Raw genomic sequence first — 19,151 nt, 5'->3', positions numbered from 1 at the left:
GGAAATGCCTAAGGAATCTCTCGATTGAGGGACGCCGGGAAAGAATGATGTCGTACCGAGAAGCCCAGCGCCGCAATGATTTCACGACTTGTTGGCAAGCCGAGCTCTCCAGCGCATTGTTCCTCCGGAGTACATGATATTCCTCCCACAGTTCGTCAACTCGTTCCTGAACTTCAGAGATGGTCATTCCCCCGCGCCTGCAGATGAAATCCTCATACGCAGTCCTCTCAGCGACGGCAGTGTTCAGCTCGGCCTCCAGATCTTTTTTTTTCGGACTCTAAGTCCTTATTGTCGGCCTCCAGCTTCACTAAACAAGCCAAGAGTTCGTCATTCTTCATCTGGTCAGCTATGGCTTTTTTCTCAGCTTCGTCTAAAGCGGAAGAGTACAGCCGCTTCCAGTGAAGTACCTCCAGCTCCTTAAGAGTTAAGAATACAAAGCAGCTATGTCAGTTCGGCATTTCAGTTTACTGAGCATGTAGTAAACCACAACAGGAGTAAAAGAGAGTACGAAAAGCTATACGAAGACACAAGTGCAGAAAGAAGAATTTTTTCATTCATAAGAAAAAATTTTTTACACAAGGAGGGCTTCAAAGCCATTTTACAACAAGGAAGAAACTAAACTAAGAGAAGGGAGACGAAATCATACTCCGCCAGCTTCGTCTCCGGCTCCTCGGTGAGGTTCAGCTTCCTTCTCCTTGTCTGCCTCAGCTTCAGCCTCGGCCTCCCTGCTCCTCCCAGCCTGCTCGGTGCCCCCATCACCGATCAGCAGCACCTCTTGCTCGGCCTGCCTGTCTCCGGTCTGCTGATCAGGCTGCTCGGTCTCACCCTCTCCGTGGAAAATTGGAGCGGGTGAAACTGGCCCTAAGGAGGCAAAGATAGCCTCCATATTCTCGTCCCGGTCAGCTCGGCAACTACGAACTCGGTCAGCAGAAAGCAGGACCGAGGACGAAGCAAGCTCCTCAAGGAGCGGCAGACTCTGGAGACGAGCTGCTATCTCTCGGCCGTACAGCGGCAGAACGACTTCGGGCCCTTGCTCGGCATTATCGGTCATCAGTTTCAGCAGATCACCGACAAAGGCCGAAAATTGATTGCTCAGAAAGAGTTTCTCCGCGAAAGCACGGAGAACCTCCCCTTGGGCAACCACGGCGGCAGCATCCCTCCGTTTCGTCTGCTCTCGCTGGATGACGAGCTGGTTTTTGGCAAACTGGGCTTCATCCTGGGCCGAGATCCTAGCAGCTCTGGCCTTCTCAAAGTCGGCCTTAGCCTGTTCGGCCTGGTGACGAGCTGCCGCCAACTTCCTCTGCATCTCAGCATAATCGTTGGACGCTTTGGAGAGTTCAACGGCGACGAGCTTGGAGAGCATATCGTTCCTCTGAAAATGGAAAAAGGAAAAAGTCAACCGAGGGGCCACAAAAAATACAGGAAAAAAGCAAGGCCAGAAAATCAAGAAGAGAATTCACCTCGGCGAAGTCCGTGGGCCATAAAAAGGGCTCACAGATATGTTCCGAAGGAGGCGCCAAGACCACGTCTTTCTCTGGCGCTCTTGGGGGCTTCTGGGTCTTCCCCTTCCCCTTTGCCGAAGTGGACTCCGGCTTTTTTGGATCCGAAGAGGTCTTTTGCCTCTTCGGATTCTTCTCGGCATCAGACGCCGAGCTGGTGGTTTTCGGCCTCTCCGGTTCCTTAGATTCGGAGGATTTGCGGCTAATCTTGTTCAGCAAGTTCACTGCCAAAAAGCAAGAAAACAAGGTTAGTTTTCGTCGTCAAGGCAGTAATGCATAAAAAAGAATTCCTCACCCTCAGTCTCTTCGTCCGAAGACGAGGAGTCGAACACGAAGTCGCCCTTGACGAGCTCAGACTCCAGGTACTGCTTCCTAATCATAGGAATCTTATTGAGCTCGCCCTCGAGCTCGTCCAACGGTTCTAACCGAGGATGAGGAATCACGGACTTCGGCCCTCTCCAGGGAAAGCCCGGAGCCGCTGTCCTATTATAAAAAAAGAAGCGATGCTGCCACTTTGGCCACTTGGTTTTGCAGAAGGCCCTAAAAGGCTGTAAAGGGATCAAGTAAAACCAAGATCCTTTTCTCTTAAACTGGAAGAAATTAAGGATTGCCCTCAGAGACAGATCCTTATCTAGCCTACGCAGTTCGGCAGCAAAGGCCGATAAGTGCCTCCAAGAGTTCGGAGTCACCTGACCTAAAGGGAGTTGAAAAAAATCAAGCAGCTCTACAAAGGCAGGGGGAAGAGGGAAACGAAGCCCGCATTCCAAGCCGGCTTCGTAAACGGTGGCGTAACCCTCCGGCGGCGAGTCAGCCCTATGAAGGTCGTCGGGAATCGCAACCTTCCCCCCAGGAAAAAAATATTTTTCGTGAAGGGATATCACAGTATCCTTACTCAAGATGCTGTGAAAATACTCTACGGTCTTCTCCCCGGATTCTTTCCGGCTAGAAGACCCCTTATCCCCTTTCCTACCGCTACCTGACTCAGAAGAAGAAGAAGAAGACATAGTTCTTACTCTTTGAAAGTCTGAAGAAATTCTGAAGAAATTCTTGAAAGCGGAAGGAAATTTTTTACGCAAAAGAGAGAGAATGCAGAAGAAGCAATAGCAAAAGTGTTCAACTGATGAAGAAAGGACGTATTTATCAGATTCGGAGAAGATTTCAAAATCATCGCACCGTTTCGAATCCCACCTTTTCAGGATTCAACGGCCGGATTTTACTGTCGCATTTAATGCAGTCACGCGCAAGGCACGTCCCCTGACGTCAGCCTCCCCCGTACCTTTATCCAGAATGCCGAAGTGACTCGCTTCGCCGAAGTGATTCACTTCGCTTTTCGGGGGGGGTAGTGATGGAGTACGTACTAAACAAGCCCAATAGCAGTGACGGCCCATCAGCCCAAAGCCCAAGGAAGAGTATCAGTTCGGCATTACCAAAGAGTTCGGCCCCAGCCTACAGCTCGGTAAAAGCCGACCAATCAAGCTCTACTCTCAGATCGGCAAAAGCTGCTCGGTCATAGTTCAGAAGTTCGGTCTCAGTATTCGACCGAACTGGGAGATAGTGGACTCATGCAGAACCTCCACGACCTCCACTACACGATCTATTTAGTGGTGTCAACTCATGCAGGATCTCATGCAGGATAGCGGACCAAACAAAGAGATAGTGGACCCATGCAGGATCTCATGACCTCCACGACATCCACTACCTAGTTAGTGGTGATGCAAGCCACGACCTAGTTAGTGGTGATGCAAGCCACGATCTTAGTTCAATGTATAAATAGAACTTAGATCAGATAGAAAAGCCCTCTAGACATCAAATATCATATAGCAAGTCTGTATTTGTAAGCTGGTAAACCAGATCAAGCAATACAATCTTGCCCTCCTTTCTTCCCGTGGACGTAGATTTACCTCAGTAAATCGAACCACGTAATTCTTTGTGTCGTGATCTATATTCATTACCTGCATTTACTACCCTCAAAAATTCGCCCAACCATCACTCAAGTATATATATATTCTAACATTTTGACCATCCAAATTCTTAAAAGATATCCTTGATATGAGAAGATGTGATCGATAAACCAATGCGAATTCTCGGATATGGTGGCATTGATCTGCAAAAATCTTATAAATGACATAAAACCAAAAATATGGGTGCAATATTTATAGTAGTATATGTTCTTTTCATTTTTGTCAGACTTTAATACACAACAACCTTAACGAAAACAAAAGGTCATACTACTCCATATCTCTTCAGTGAAAGAATCACGGAGTATGGTTAATTACAAGAATCGAATTTGATTAATCATCACGAAATTCAAAATCAATCTAAAAAATTAATTTGCACTTTTTTGGGGCAACAACGTGGGGACGTATGGAACCCCGGACGCCTTAATCCACGTGTCGTTTCTGTACACAACCCCGCCGGTCCAGCTCTTCACCTGCTCCGCCGTCACCTTCCGGATCCCCTTCCAAGTGACCCGGCCCGCGGTATCCGCCCCGGGCCCGCGGTTCCCGTACTCGACATAGTAGCACGTGTCAAGCCCGATGTCCTCGATCCACCGGGCCCAGCCCGTCCTGTTGATGAAGCCCCCGATCTCGGACTGCATGATGATGGTCCTCGACAGCTCCTTCCACGGCCGCCCGAGGTACGCCGGCACCGGTGGCTTAGCGGCGAGGAGCGCCGGCTCGGCGGTGAACCTGCTGTTCTGGATTATGATGGCGGTGTTGCTCTTGGGGTCGGACCGGCCCTGGGCGGTCACCATGCACCCCTGCTTCGGGCCGGGCTTGCGGGTGATGAAGGTGCAGTCTTGGAAGAGGGAGAGGCTGTTGCCGAAGACGAAGTCGATGGTGCCGGAGATGGTGCAGTTGCGGTAGTACTGGCGGTGGGTGTCCGCGTTCAGGGTGTCTTGGTACCCGTCCATGCGGACGTTGAAGAGGATGGCGCGGTCGCCGGATACGCGGACGGCCACGGCTTGGTGACCGTCCGGCCCCGCCGTGTTCTCCACGGCCATGTTCTTGCCCAAGAAATCCTCGCCGCTCACGACTACAACAGAATATAAACATCAATTCAACACTATTAACAACAAAATTCACCCTTGATTTTGTACATCTACTTCACCATAAATAATTAAATAAAAGAGAGAATCAGATTGGAGAAATAATAAGTGTAAAGTCATAAAGAGTACAAATATTAGCTTTTTTTTGCTAAAAGAAAAAAAGACCCAATTAAGTAGGAGTATATTCATAAATAAAATGGCATTGTTTAGTTAAACTACATTAACAATTATACGTAGGTGATCATATTTTTTGTCATGTGATAATTATAGAACAAATCCAAATTTATGATTTTTTATGGAGTAGTAACTTATAAGTAGATAATTTCTAGAGTTCCATAACGAACAAAATTTTGACCAAAACTCAAGATTTTTGAGGAAAATTTTAGCTATGAATAATTATTAATTCATCAGGTACTTACTAAGTGTAGCAGTGTAGTAGGTCTGAACACCGGCGGCAACGCTCTTATTCCCGGTGATTCTGGTGGCATTCATGCCGTCGCCGATGAACACAATCTTGTTAAGCCCCTTGGGAATATCGACATTCTCATTGTACACCCCAGCCTTGATATGAATCACGATTTGCGAACCATTATTCGTCTTCGGCAACGAAGCAAGCGCCTCGTTGATCGTCGAGAAATTCCCGCTCCCGTCCTTCGCCACCACGATCGTCGAATTCAACGCCTCAACCAGCCGCCGCTCCACAACATCCTCCTCCTCCCCACCCGCCGCCAGGTTCCGCCCCCCGCCGAGGACATCCTCGAGCTGCAGCGACCCGACGAAGTCGGCTATATCCGTGACCATCGCCAGTCCGTTGCTCGACAGCTCCATCGCAGTCCTCAGCAAATTCCTCATCTCCTGCCCCGTGTCTCCGGTGGTGTTCTCAAACGCGTCCACGCACGTCTCCTGGTTCGTCACCACCGCGCTTAGCCACGTCCGGAGGTCGGCGACATACTCCCCCACCGTATCCGCCTCGACGGCGTCGATCTGCTCCACGGACCGCTTGAGGTCGTCGACGGCATTCTCGAGCACGTCGCGGCACACGTCGAAGGCCTGCCTCGTCATCGGGTCTTCGGCGGCCTCCTTCATCAAGCTCGACTGGCGGAGGGCGTTGCTGACTTTCTCGACGGCGACGTTGATCGCCGTCTCGATCAGCTTCTTCGGGTCGGTGGTGTTGGCCCCCTCGAGGCTGGCGTGGCAGGTTTCTTGGTATTGTGTGGTGGAGCAAATAGCGGCGACGGATTTGGTGGTGGAGTCGACGTTGGTGCTGCCGAGGCTGTGGCTGATGCCGCCTTCGCCTCCCGTGGTGGTGACGATGGCCACGATGACGGCGATGACTAGGAGGGTGGAGAGGCAGGCTGCGATCAGGCCCTTCCTTTTAGAGATAGGGTCCCCCATTTTATTATCAATGTAGGAGTATATCTGTATATGTTTTTTGATCACTGATTATATTTTTTTCAGTGATCAATTCATGGTGCTAGGGAACTCTCGCTCCCAATTTTTCAAGCCACTTTTGAACTGTGATGATGATGATGATTTAAAAAAAATTAGGAGGAATGTTTTGGGGATTTATAGGTATGCGGAATATCTGATTGTGAGATTTGAGGTGGCTGTTATTTTTTTCCTAATTTTAGTAAGAAAGAATTAAGCGATATTCCATGTTTTAGGTTCTTTTGAGTCAAATTAAGGGCCCCGCAGATATTTGCTTATTTTGGATTTACTTTATTTAGGTGAATTCTTGGATTTTACGTATGATTGATTATTAAATTGTTTATGACTTGATTTAATTAGTGAAACCGATTGGCTGATGTGATTATGTACGTTGCTAACTTTCAGATAAGAGAGAAAAGCGCGATAGTGGAAGTTGTGGTCACGATGCCGATGACTAATTTGATCGAATTTTAATCAAGAATATATGACGGGAAGATCATAAGTACTCCATTTTCTCTATTGATTCAAAAAAATAAAGAAAAGAACAAATCATACTTCTTTTTTATTTGTAGAAATAATTGCATCAAAAAATTTTTAAGATATGTGAATCACTGAATCAATCTAAAATTATAAAACAAAACAAACAAACATTTCTCTCCCTAAATATAACACTACATTTATTATTATATTAACACTACTATAATAAATGGAATTTTCAGGAGAGAAACGGTACTGTGGTTAACAATCTAACTAAAGTAGGTTACTCTACTGATTTATTCGTGCCATTGATGATTAATTGAACTCGAATTAATAAGTCGGATGATTAAACTCTAATTAAGAAGTCATTTACTCCAATATTTACTGGTAGCACTCGTACTTCATCTCATTAATTCCCTCTTATTGTTCCTCTCACGTTTAATGGCAAATTCAACTGCACTAAAAAAATTTAAAAACTTTACAGCATTTAAAATTCCATCTCATAATATACATTGCTTCACTAAGAAAATGCATCAGTTATAAATCCTTATGACATTTGTTTGAAAAACAAAAAAAAAGTAATACAAAAAGTTAGTGTTAGGCGTTTTTGAGCTGATAAAACACTTAAACGATTAAAGAAGTAATCATGGTAGCGGTTGGCGGTTAACGGCGGTTACAACCAATTGATGAAGAGTAGTTATCAAGAAGCGGTTATTGAAACTGATCGAGAAGCATTGAGTTCGATCTTACTCTTCCTATAAGTAGTGCTACAAGCATCAGAAATAAGCAAGAGAGAACATCTCCAGATCAGAGAGAATACGGAGTGAAACCAGGTTGTGTTTCAAGTTAGATTGAGGGAGAAAATGAGTGTTCATAATTCCCCGTTTGTATTCGATCTGAGAGTGTTCTTCTTCGTTGTAATTCTTAGCTGATCATCAATATATTCTTCTCATTCTGCTGTCAGTGGACGTAGGCTTATGCTGAACCACTTATATCTCTGTGTTGTTGAATGATCTTGCTCCAATCAGATATAACAGTCAGGTAGACTCAAATCAAAAGGCCATATTTCCTTCATTCTTAATACATATACTAGCTAGAATTAACTTTTAAATTGTAAGATGACAATCATAATTCGGACGAGATGCCAAATTTTCTCCCAAAGCTATATACTGATTTTTCCGCTGAAGAAAACATAACAAAAAAAAAACTAACTTAGAAATTAATCAAAAAATTATTTCACAAATTAAAAATGCAACTCACATAGATTAAATCAATTTCCCTTAACTTGCATCATCGTAGGAACGTACGGAACACCGGAATCCCTGATCCAATCATCACCGCCGTAGACAACTCCGCCGGTCCAGCTATTAATCTGCTCCCCTTTCAAACTATGAATCCCCTTCCACGTCACCCGGCCCGTCGTATTAGCCCCTGGCCCGCGGTTCTCGTACTCCACATAGAAGCACGTGTCTAGGCCGAACGTCCCGACCCACGGGGCCCACCCCTCCGGCTCGATAAACCCCCCGATTTCGGACTCCATGATGATGGTCCTCGACATCTCCTTCCACGGCCGCCCGAGGTACGACGCGATCATCGGCCTCACGGCGAGGAAGGCCAGTTCGGCCGTGAACCGGCTGTTCTGGATTATGAAGGCGTCGTTGCTGTTGTAGTCGGACCGGCCCTGGGCCGTCACCACGCACTCCTGGCCCGGGCCGGGCTTGCGCGTGATGAACGTGCAGTCCTGGAAGAGGGCGAGGCCGTTCCCGAAGACGAAGTCGATGGTGCCAGTGACGGTGCAGTTGCGGTAGTACTGGCGGTGGGTGTCGGCGCAGAGGGTGTCCTGGTAGCCGTCCATGCGGACATTGTGCAAGATGCTTCGGTCGCCGGAGACGCGGACTGCGAGGGCTTGGTAGCCTTCGGGTCCCGCTGTGTTCTCCACGCCGAGGTCCTTGCCCAAGAAATCCTCCCCGCTTATAGCTGCAAGCGACCAAAATCAGTTTCTGTCTCGTCCTAATTTGCCATTTTCTTCTATTCGTAAATAATTTTGTTATTTATATTTTTCTACTTCTAGTAATGAACCCTAAATTTAACTGTGTTTATCTTATTCACCTTTTATATTACTATGAAACTACTACCTCCGTCCCTGAAAGTTTGTCCCATTTTTTCATTTCTGTCTGTCCCCCAAAGTTTGTCTCATTTCACTTTTTACTATTTTTTTGTAGTGGACCTCATATTCCACTAACTCATTCCTACTTATATTTTATTATAAAACTAATATATAAAAGTATGATCACACTCCACTAACTTTTTCAACTCACTTTCCATTACATTTCTTAAAACTCGTGTCGGGTCAAAGTGGGACAATATTTGAGGAACGGAGGTAGTAGTATTAAAGTAGGACATGCATAATAGTACTAACTTTTTTCATTTATTTTTTATTTTATTTTTAAAATCTAAGCCAATCAGACCAAGCTAATTAACAGCGGACATAAGGATAAATAAGTGATCAAAAGTAGAAGACTAGAAGTAGACTATTTTTTTAAGATTCTCTATTTTTATACTTTCTCCGTCCCAACTAAGTTAGTCAAAACTTTTGGGCACGAAAATTAAGAAATTGTTTTGAAAAGTACGAGAGAGGAATAAAAAATGAAAGATAAAGAGATAGTAAAGTAGGTAATGGAATAAAGTAAGAATGTTTGGATGTTTCGTTTTTTGGTTTAATAAAGGAAATGTCTCAACTTAATTGGACATCCCAAAAAGAAATACGACTCAAATTAGTTGAGATGGAATGAATAGTACAGAAGTTTCCATACTCAACTATTAGAAGTGACTTATAGAGAAAAATAAAATTAATTTAGGATTTAGGGTTTTACTAAAATACTGAATGACTTACCGAGTGTGGCCGTATAGTAGGTTTGGTAACCTCCGGCCACGCTCCTCTTCCCAGTGAGTCTTGTGGCGCTCGGACCATCACCCACGAACATGATCTTGTTGAGCCCCTCCGGAATCTCAACATTCTCACTATACACTCCGGCCTTGATATGAATCACGACGAACGAATCATTATTCCTCTTCGGCAACGAAGCTAATGCTTCGTTGATGGTCTTGAAATCTCCACCGCCGTCTTTCGCCACAACGATACTCGGCTTCAACGACGCCGTATCAGCCAGCCGCCTCCCAACAAACGCCCCGCCCTCCTTCACCACCATCTTCCTCCCGCCGCCTTTCTCCAGCCGAAACGCGCCGACATACTCCGACAAATCAGTCACCATCGCCAAGCCGTTACTCGACAGCTCCCTCGCCGTCTTCAGCAGCCTCTTCATCCTCTCCCCGGCGTCCCCAGTCGTGTTCCTAAACGCGTCGACGCACGTCTCCTGGTTCGCCACGACGGCGCTCAGCCACGTCCGGAGGTCGGACACGTACTCCCTCGCCCGGGCGGCGTCTGCGAACGCGCCGCCGACCTTCCCGACCGAGCGGCGCAGGTCGCGGACAGCCCTCGCGAGCACGTCCCTGCAGACAGAGAAGGCTCCCTTCGTCACGGGGTCCTTCGCCGCCTCCAGCAGGACCGCGAGGACGGCGCGGACGTCGCCGACGGCGACGGTGATAGCCGCCTCGATGAGCTTGCGATGGTCGGTGGTGTTGGCCTTGGAGAGGCTGTGCTGACACGTGGCCTTGTACCGGGTCGGGGAGCAGATGGCCTCCACCGCTTTCGAGGTGGAGACCACCTCCGACCTAGCACGGTTGTATGTGGCAGCTACGATCACGGAGATGATCGCCGTCACCAAGAGGACGGAGGCGAAGGTGGCGATTATGACTTTCCATTTAGAGCCGGCGTCCGTGTCCCCCATTTTTTTTTTCTAATTTTTTGTTTTGGATTCTCTTCAGCTATATATGTGTGTGAGTTCTAAGGGAAAATTTTGCACTTGCAAAACCCTTTTGAACTCTGATAATGGTGAAATTTTTGCTTAGAAGAAGTTGGAGTTATAGTGTTAAAACTGTGTGAGATTTGGGATTTGGTGATTTGGGTACTAAATTTAGTAAGTAAGAATTTTAAGGAGGAATTATGGCTATTATTGGTTATCGGATGCGGAAACAATGGTGACCCGCGCGTTCATGCAAATACGAGTCCACATATCAATATTATTAAATTGATTTCTTTTATTTATATTAGTATTAGTATAATAATTCAACCGAATTATAACTGTGAAAATCACTCTAAACTCACCGATAAAATGAACAACATTTTGACGAAGTTCTTTCAGTACGCCAATATATCTACAATGTAGAGTGGGGGTAAAGCAAGTAACATTTGTAGAGTGGATCAACCACAACTGTATTAAATATACGTGGAATATTATATAATTCAAAATTACACACATTATATATATACTAAGTATTAAAAACCACAACTAATGACTAATATAAAATGACACTTAAACATTACATTTTGTGGCATTGTATATATTGAGCTTAGGCCATTATGTATATTAACCTTTATAGGACATCATACCGATGCAATATTATACAAGTCATTATAGATATATACAAATTACATTATTTGTACAATTTTTTTGTTTGATTATATGCAATTGAAATTTAGTTAGAATCCTCATAAACTTACCTTTAATTACATGGTATGCAAAAAAATTAATTATTTCACAAGCATAATACCATTTTTATAATTAGTTCATTTTTACAACATCATTCTTATCATTAAAACTTATATAAAGTGAGTAGTTTTATGATCCTTATTTCACAAGCATAATACCATTTTTATAATTAGTTCATTTTTACAACATCATTCTTATCATTAAAACTTATATAAAGTGAGTAGTTTTATGATCCCATTTAATAACTCTTTCCACTTTAATTTACGAATCAAACTTTAATCTTTTCGAAGCTTCCCAAATTACCAGCATTTTGATTTAAAAATTATTCCTTGTTCTTTAATTAATAAATATATGTGGTAATTATACTTTGTTCGTTCGTTCATTTTGTGTTTGGCATTCGAGCATATGAAATTATTTATAGAAAAGTATATGAATTATTTATATACTCCATATGAAAGTATTACTACAATTCACACTCTCAAAACTTTCATAATGTTGAAACATAAGGGGCTCCCGCCTTCTCAATCCAAGAGTCGTCTCCGTAGGCGGCCCCGCCGGTCCAGCTCTGAGCAATCTCCGGCGTTATTTTCTTAATACCCTTCCACTGGACCCGGGCCGACGTGTTCGATCCGGCCCCCCGGTTCTTGTACTCGCCGTAGTAGCACGTGTCGATAGCGAATGTCCCGGACCACGGCGACCAGCCTGTGGGGTCCACGAAGCCGCCGATGTCAGACTGCATGATGATCGTCCTCGACAGCTCCTTCCACGGCCTCCCCAGGTACACCTTCACGGCCTTCTCGGCCGAGAGGAGAGCCGGCTCGGCCACGATGCTGCTGTTCTGGAGCACGAAACCCCCGGGGCTGCGGGGGTCGATGCGCCCCTCCGCGGTCACCATGCACGCCTGGTTCGGCCCGGGCTTTCGCACGACGAAGGTGCACTTTTGGAAGATGGCGAGGGCGTCCCCGAAAACGAAGTCAACGGTTCCGGAGATGGTGCACCCGCTGTAGAACTGGCGGTATTTGTGGGCGTAGAGGGTGTCTTGGTACCCGAGGATGTGCACGTTGTGGAAGACGGCCATGTCACCAGAGACGCGCAGCGCCACCGCTTGATGGCCTTCATACCCGGCCGTGTTCTCGAACGTTATGTCCTTGGCCAGAAATTCGTCCGCGTTGACAACTGTCACATGAAAATTTTCAAAATTATGAGAATGGTCAACCTAATTAAAGGTCTTGGTTTGAGTTGAACTTTAAATTTTTGTTCAATTATACTGACCGACGGTGGCTGTGTGGTAGGTCTTAACACCTTCGGCGAAGTTTAACCTTCCGGTGATGATCGTCTTTGAGGGGCCCTCTCCGATGAACACGACCTTGTTAACCTTCTTCGGGACGATGCACGTCTCCACGTACACGCCGGCCTTAATGTAAATCACGATTGGCGCCTCCATATTCTTCTTAGGCAAAGCATCCAAAGCAGCGGAGATGGTCTTAAACTGGCCGCTCCCGTCTTTAGCCACCACCATCGTCGGCTTCAACGACGCCGCCTGCAAAATCCTCCTCTCCGCGGAATCAACGTCTTCTTCCTCCGCCATGAGCCTCCGCGCGCCCAGGAAGCTCGAGAGCTGCGGCGATCCGATGAGCGAGAAAAGGTCGGTCACCATAGCTAAGCCATTGCTCGACATCTCCTTGCCGGTTTTCAACATAGCCTTCATTTTCTCGCCTGCGTCTCCTGTGGTGTTCTCGAACGCGTCGATGCACGTCTCCTGGTCGTCGCCGACGGCTGCGAGACGCGTCCTTAGCTCGGCCACGAAGGCCTTAGTCTCGGCCGGGTTGAAGAAGGAGGAGAGCTTCTGCGACGAGGTCTTGAGATCGTCGACGGCGTTCTGAAGCACCTCGTCGCAGACCTCAAAGGCCCCCTTCATGGAAGGGTCGGAGGCGGCCTTCTTCATCTCGGCGGTGCTCTTCAGCACCCCCTTGATGCTGCCGACCGCGGCGCCGAAGGCCGCCCCGACCAGCTCCTTGGGGTCGGAGGTTTTGGCGTCGGCGATGCTCTTCTCGCACGTCTCCTTGTAGTCGGTGGTGGAGCAAACCATCTTCACCGCTTTCGAGGTGACTGATGGGGTACGTACTAAACAAGCCCAATAGCAGTGACAGCTCGGCCAGCCCAAAGCCCAAGAGTTCAGTTCGGCATTACCAAAGAGTTCGGCCTCAGCCTACAGCTCGGTAAAAGCCAACCAATCAAGCTCTGCTCTCAGGTCGGCATCAAGCTCTACTCTCAGATCGGCAACCAAAGCAGTTCGGTCTCGGTATTCGACCGAACAAGGAGTTAGTGGACCCATACCGGATGTCCAACACACCCACTACCACGTGATGTCAGTTCAGGCCACGATCGTAGGCCATGACCTACGCTTCACCCACGATCTTAGGCCATAACCTACACGACATCCACGACTTAGGGTGGTGACGCAAGCCATGATCTGAGTTCATTATATAAATAGAACTTAGATCTGATAGAAGAGGTTAGAATCTCTCTAGAGAAACAATCATATAGCAAGTCTGTGTTGTAAGCTGTATTTGGCAGATCAAGCAATACAAACCTGCCCCCATTTCTCCCCGTGGACGTAGATTTACCTCAGTAAATCGAACCACGTTAAATTCTCTGTGTCGTGATTTATTTTTACGAGCATTTATCATCATCAATAATTCGCGGAATCATCACTGGCGCCGTCTGTGGGAAACGAAGAACAAAATTTGTGATAAAGCGAATTTTTGATCCATTTTTTCCACCCAAAAAATGCATACCAGATCGCAGAATACCCGCATTCCCGCCCGTGAGAACCCGGAGGAAGCCAATCCATCCCATAGGTCTGGAAAACAGCCTAGGGATAAATCCACCACCAGTTCTCATGGCGAAGGAACAGGCCGCTCCAAAAATCGTCCCACTGAGTCTTCCCAGCAGCCTGATCTGAATGAGGCTGTCAAGCTGTTCTTGGCTGAGAAGCAGGATGAGTTCTTAGCCTTCCTGCAAAAGAGCCAAGAGCCGAAGACGAAAACGGAGGATTCTCCTTCCTCATCCAGACATGAAAGTCACTACCGCAGTAGTGCCGTGTCTTCCAGGAAGAAGAATCCTCAACCCCGACATATTCCTGATCTTCCTCGGTACCGGAATCACAGGAGAACTCAATCTCCTCCATACCGACGAGATATCGGATTCGCCGTGTACGGAGCACTGAAGACTCCGTTCTCGGACGACATCACCCGAACTCCCCTACCACAGAACTACCGAACTCCGTCGATGACTTACGATGGGCTCGTGGACCCTCACGATTTCCTGGGGCGCTATCAATATAACATGGCGAACCAGGGTCTCAACGAGGTCCACATGTGCAAGCTATTTCCCGAGCTGCTCATCGGGAACGCGAGAAGGTGGTTCGATAGCCTCCCCCAGGGCAGCATCAGATCTTACCGAGATCTAATGGATGCCTTCCACAGGAGGTTCTTTCAGAAAGCGGAAGCCCGAATCACTTCGGCTCAGCTGCTTTCCATTCGTCAAGGTCGCGACGAAAAAATCAGCGACTTTATGACAAGATTCCACAAGGAATGCCTGCAAGTGGACGATCTCAACGATCTGCTTGTCATCTCGGCATTCCAAAATGGAATCCTGCCCGGAGCTCTCTACAGGAAGCTCGTTGAGTGCGGTCCGCAGACAGCTCAGGAAATGTGGGACATTGCGGACCAGTACTCCCGAGCCGATGAGGCAGACCGTCGCAAACGGTCGTTAGACAGCTCATCGTCCCGAGGAGACAGGAGGAAGCCCGATCATAGCGATCAGGGACATCCTCGCCGAACTCCTTTTGGCGATCAGGGACATCCTCGCCGAACTCCTTTTGAAAGGATTCAAAGGACTCCGGTGCAAGACAGATTGGGACCCCGTCTCAATCCCGAGAAGCCGCCCGCTCAGTTCGTACCGCTGAACAAGCCGAGAGCGGAAATTTTCGAACTACACTCCGACCTGTTCGAAAAGCCAAAGCGGATGACGAAATCTGCCGCGCGCCGACCCCAGGATAACTACTGCTCCTACCATCAAGACCACGGTCACGATACCGAGGAGTGCAGAAACTTGGCTGCAGGTATCGATGTTCTTGTGAGGGCAGGGACATTGAAAAAATACCAAAGCAAGCAGTCAAAGAAGAATAAGAAGCAGAGAGGTGCGAACTGCGCTCCTCAGGATCCGAAAAGGCAGCCGGATCCCGAAGACGATGACGAGCCGCAATATGATGGAGTAATCCTGACTATTGACGCTCTCCCTGCCGGGAAGACCAAGTCGTCCCTGAAGTCAGAGCGCAGGGGCTCCAATCGAGAGGAGCCAACGCATAAAAGGCTGAAGCAGGACGAAGTGATTACGTTCTCGGATGCTGATCCCGTCCCGGCCATCTCTCCTCACCAAGACGCCATTGTCATCCAAGCCGGAGTGGCAAACAAACTGATCCACAGGGTGTTTGTGGATACAGGAGCGTCAGTCAGCATTCTTTTTAAAGAGTGCTTCGACAAACTAGAAGTGGACCCAGCTCGGCTCAGCCCGGCTCCGCTTCCCCTGAAAAGCTTCGCCCAGGAGGACACCCGCCCTGAAGGTATTATCAGCCTTCCGATCACGGTGGGGAAAGCGCCTACTAGCTCCAGTACGATGATTGAGTTTTTCGTGGTAAAAGCTCGGTCCCCGTACAACGTCATCCTGGGAAGAGACTGGCTCAACACAGTTCGGGCCGTTTGCTCCACCTATCACCTCACCATCAAGATCCCTACTAAAGGAGGGATAGCGGTCATCCGAGGTGACCAAAAAAGAGCAAAGGAATGCCTGCAAATTGCGCTTAGAAGTGCCGAGCAGTCAGATCGGCACCACCAAGCATAGCAATCACAGCAGCCGGAGTCAGAGGCGATGACCGAAGTCATACCGGAGCCGAACTCGATGACAGTTCAGCTGTACGAAGACGATCCATCCAGAACGGTTAAGATCGGCTTCGCGGGAACGCCTCTACTTCGGGAAAAAACCATCCAGCTCCTCAAGGAGTACAAAGACGTCTTTGCATGGTCTCCGTTGGACATGACCGGAGTGCCCCCCGAGGTAATCACTCATCGTTTAAATATTGATCCTTCGGTCCGGCCGATAAAACAGAAGCAAAGACTCTTTGCGGCAGAACGAAGTCAAGTCATCCATGACGAAGTCCGTCAATTATTGAAGGCGGATGTGTTATTCGAAGTGAAGTATCCTTCGTGGGTGGCCAATCCTGTCATGATCAAGAAAAAGGAAGGAGGATGGCGGATGTGCATAGATTTCACCGATCTAAATAAGCACTGTCCCAAAGATTGCTATCCCCTTCCGAACATAGATAAAAAAGTAGAAGCTCTGATAGGCTTTGAAATTTTTTGTTTTCTTGATCTATACAAAGGATACCATCAGGTTTTAATGGATGAGATTGACGCTTCAAAAACGGCCTTCATTACTGATTTCGGCATTTTCGCTTATAAAAAGATGCCATTCGGTTTAAAGAATGCCGGAGCCACTTATCAAAGGATGGTAGACAAGCTTTTTCGGCACCTGATTGGAAAGGAAGTCGAAGTATATGTTGACGATATAGTCGTCAAGAGCAAAAGCACCTCGGAGTACGAGCACAACCTCAAGTCCACTCTCAACGTGCTCAAGAAAGCCAACCTCAAACTTAATCCCCAAAAGTGTACCTTTTTGGTAGATTCGGGAAAGTTTCTGGGTTGTTGGGTTTCAAAAGACGGACTCAAGGCAAACCCCTCAAAAGTTCAAGTCGTTCAGAACATGGCAATGCCGAAGTCCATACATGACGTGCAAAGGCTAACCGGATGTCTAGCCGCACTGAGTCGATTCCTTTCCCAAGCAGCCGAAAAGCAACTGCCGTTCTTCAAGGTGTTGAAAAAGGCACCAAAGTTCGAGTGGGGAGCCGAGCAGAAAAAGGCCTTTGACGAGCTCAAAAGTTATCTAGCCGAGCTTCCTATTCTCTCTGCTCCAGCCGAAGCCGAAGTACTATTCTTATACTTAGCGGCATCGGATCAAACCATCAGCGCGGTGCTTGTACGAGAAGAAGGCCTAAAGCAGTTTCCCATCTACTTTACAAGCCGAGCATTAAGAGGTCCAGAAACAAGGTATCAACCTCTGGAAAAAATTGCTCTGGCGTTAGTAAATGCAGCAAGGAGACTGCGGCCATACTTCTATGCTCACAAGGTATGCGTCTTAACCGATCTACCTCTTCGGCAAGTTTTGACCAAGCCAGAAGCATCGGGCAGAATCGCCAAGTGGGCTATAGAGTTGGGAGAGCACACAATTGAATATCTACCTCGGAAAGCCATCAAGGGACAAGCCTTGGCAGATTTTCTTGCAGAAGCGAAGTTCGATCAAGCAATTCCTATTATTGCCGAACAGAAGAATTCTGCCAATGCCGAACTAGCACAACCCTTGGAATCCGAAGTAGAGCCGCCGGACTGCTGGAGCGGATTCGTAGATGGAGCTTCAAACAAGATGGGAAGTGGAGCTGGTATTTTACTTGTCGCTCCCGACGGACACGAGGTAACCTACTCACTTCGTTTCCTATTCCCCACTACTAATAATGAAGCCGAGTACGAAGCCCTCCTGGCCGGACTCCAGTTAGCGCAAAGTCTACTCGTCAAATCTCTCAAAGTCCATTGTGATTCACAAGTCATAGTAAATCACATGTTGGGTACAAGTGAAGCCCGTGACGAGAGAATGAAGAAGTATTTGGACAAAGCGCAAAGCATCAGCCGAAGTTTCTCCTATTTTCGGATAATCCGCATTCCCAGAGCGGAAAATAGCCGAGCAGATACCTTAAGTAAGTTGGCCTCAGATCCGAGCTCAAAGGCGGAAGAATTAATGCATCGAAGCATTGATGAAGCCGAGGTACATTCTGTATCCAGCTCGCCGAACTGGATGACGCCGATCTTGCAGTATCTGGATCAAGGACAATTGCCCGAGGATAAGAGAGAAGCTCGGAAGATCACGTGCCGAGCTCTTCGGTACGAACTTCATGAAGGAGTCCTCTTTAGAAAGTCTTACCTCCAGCCGTTATTGCGGTGCGTAGGACCAGAAGAGACGGACTACATCCTCAGAGAAGTTCATGAAGGATCGTGCGGTAGCCACATCGGAGCCAGAGCTTTAGCTAAAAAAGTTCTGAGATGGGGATATTATTGGCCAACCATGGTACAAGAGGCAGTGCAGCTCGTCAAGAAGTGTACGAAGTGCCAAATTCATGCAAATGTCCCAAGGATGCCGCAGACCGATCTATACACTATGCAAAGCCCTTGGCCTTTCATGCAATGGGGCATAGACATAGTGGGACCACTTCCTCAAGCTCCTCGGCAAATGAAATTCCTTATCGTTGCCGTGGACTACTTCACGAAGTGGGTGGAGGCTGAACCATTAGCTACGATAACGAGCTCAAAGGCATTGGACTTCGTCTGGAAGAACATAGTGTGCCGATTTGGCATACCCCACATCCTCATCTCGGATAATGGGACTCAGTTCACCGACAAGACGTTCAAGAATTGGTGCCAAGAGCTGAACATACAACAGCGGTTCACTTCGGTCTCCCATCCCCAAGCAAACGGACAAACGGAAGTAACGAACCGGATTCTGGTGAAAGGGTTGAAAGCTCGGTTAGAACAAGCCAAAGGACAATGGGTAGAAAATCTCCCTCAAGTCCTATGGTCCTACCGAACTACACCCAAAACCTCCAACGGTGAAACTCCGTATAGTCTGGTGTACGGCACTGAAGCCGTAATTCCGGTGGAGATCGGCGTACCCAGTCCCCGAACTCTAAATTTCTCCTCAGAAATGAATGACGACGGACTGAGAGCAGAACTAGATCTCGCCGAAGAAAGAAGAGAATTGGCGTGCATAAAAGCAGCCAAGTATAAGGAGCAAGTAGCCCGGTATTATAACCAAAGGGTGAAAAAGCTTCAATTTCAAGTGGGAGATCTCGTCTTGAGAAACAACGAAGTAAGCCGAGCAGAAAAGCTGGGCAAACTCGAACCCACATGGGAGGGTCCATAT

At 47.4% G+C, this 19,151-nt stretch overlaps 3 protein-coding genes across 3 annotated transcripts; all 3 read right to left on the bottom strand.

Moving 5' to 3' along the window:
* Nucleotides 1-3,640: 3,640 nt before the first annotated feature.
* LOC121771111 (pectinesterase-like) lies at nucleotides 3,641-6,063 on the bottom strand. The gene is made up of 2 exons (XM_042167902.1): nucleotides 4,968-6,063; nucleotides 3,641-4,535 (listed from the first exon to the last, which is right to left on the bottom strand). The coding sequence occupies exons 1-2, from the start codon at nucleotides 5,941-5,943 to the stop codon at nucleotides 3,826-3,828; spliced, it is 1,686 nt and encodes a 561-aa protein (XP_042023836.1). The 5' UTR covers nucleotides 5,944-6,063; the 3' UTR covers nucleotides 3,641-3,825.
* Nucleotides 6,064-7,505: 1,442 nt separating this feature from the next.
* On the bottom strand, nucleotides 7,506-10,351 carry LOC121771273 (pectinesterase-like). The gene is made up of 2 exons (XM_042168053.1): nucleotides 9,347-10,351; nucleotides 7,506-8,430 (listed from the first exon to the last, which is right to left on the bottom strand). Exons 1-2 carry the CDS (start codon nucleotides 10,299-10,301, stop codon nucleotides 7,724-7,726), a joined length of 1,662 nt encoding a protein of 553 aa, XP_042023987.1. The 5' UTR covers nucleotides 10,302-10,351; the 3' UTR covers nucleotides 7,506-7,723.
* Nucleotides 10,352-11,550: 1,199 nt separating this feature from the next.
* Nucleotides 11,551-13,922, bottom strand: LOC121770113 (pectinesterase-like). The gene is made up of 3 exons (XM_042166910.1): nucleotides 13,862-13,922; nucleotides 12,336-13,172; nucleotides 11,551-12,239 (listed from the first exon to the last, which is right to left on the bottom strand). The coding sequence occupies exons 1-3, from the start codon at nucleotides 13,920-13,922 to the stop codon at nucleotides 11,551-11,553; spliced, it is 1,587 nt and encodes a 528-aa protein (XP_042022844.1).
* Between the last annotated feature and the right edge of the window lie 5,229 nt (nucleotides 13,923-19,151).

The sequence above is a fragment of the Salvia splendens genome, chromosome 16, assembly GCF_004379255.2.
Source record: "Salvia splendens isolate huo1 chromosome 16, SspV2, whole genome shotgun sequence".
Classification (NCBI taxonomy): Eukaryota; Viridiplantae; Streptophyta; class Magnoliopsida; order Lamiales; family Lamiaceae; genus Salvia; species Salvia splendens.
This window is presented reverse-complemented; position numbering and strand designations above follow the sequence as displayed.

What these genes read in the sequence shown, in the direction of transcription:
- LOC121771111 (XM_042167902.1), bottom strand. Translation starts at nt 5,943, where the DNA reads ATGGGGGACCCTATCTCTAAAAGGAAGGGCCTGATCGCAGCCTGCCTC. An exon ending in CTACTACACTGCTACACTTA is followed by an intron (nt 4,536 to 4,967) that starts GTAAGTACCTGA and finishes ATTCTGTTGTAG; the next exon opens with TCGTGAGCGGCGAGGATTTC.
- LOC121771273 (XM_042168053.1), bottom strand. Translation starts at nt 10,301, where the DNA reads ATGGGGGACACGGACGCCGGCTCTAAATGGAAAGTCATAATCGCCACC. An exon ending in CTACTATACGGCCACACTCG is followed by an intron (nt 8,431 to 9,346) that starts GTAAGTCATTCA and finishes GGTCGCTTGCAG; the next exon opens with CTATAAGCGGGGAGGATTTC.
- LOC121770113 (XM_042166910.1), bottom strand. Translation starts at nt 13,922, where the DNA reads ATGGGATGGATTGGCTTCCTCCGGGTTCTCACGGGCGGGAATGCGGGT. An exon ending in TGCGGGTATTCTGCGATCTG is followed by an intron (nt 13,173 to 13,861) that starts GTATGCATTTTT and finishes GTACCCCATCAG; the next exon opens with TCACCTCGAAAGCGGTGAAG. An exon ending in CTACCACACAGCCACCGTCG is followed by an intron (nt 12,240 to 12,335) that starts GTCAGTATAATT and finishes TTCATGTGACAG; the next exon opens with TTGTCAACGCGGACGAATTT.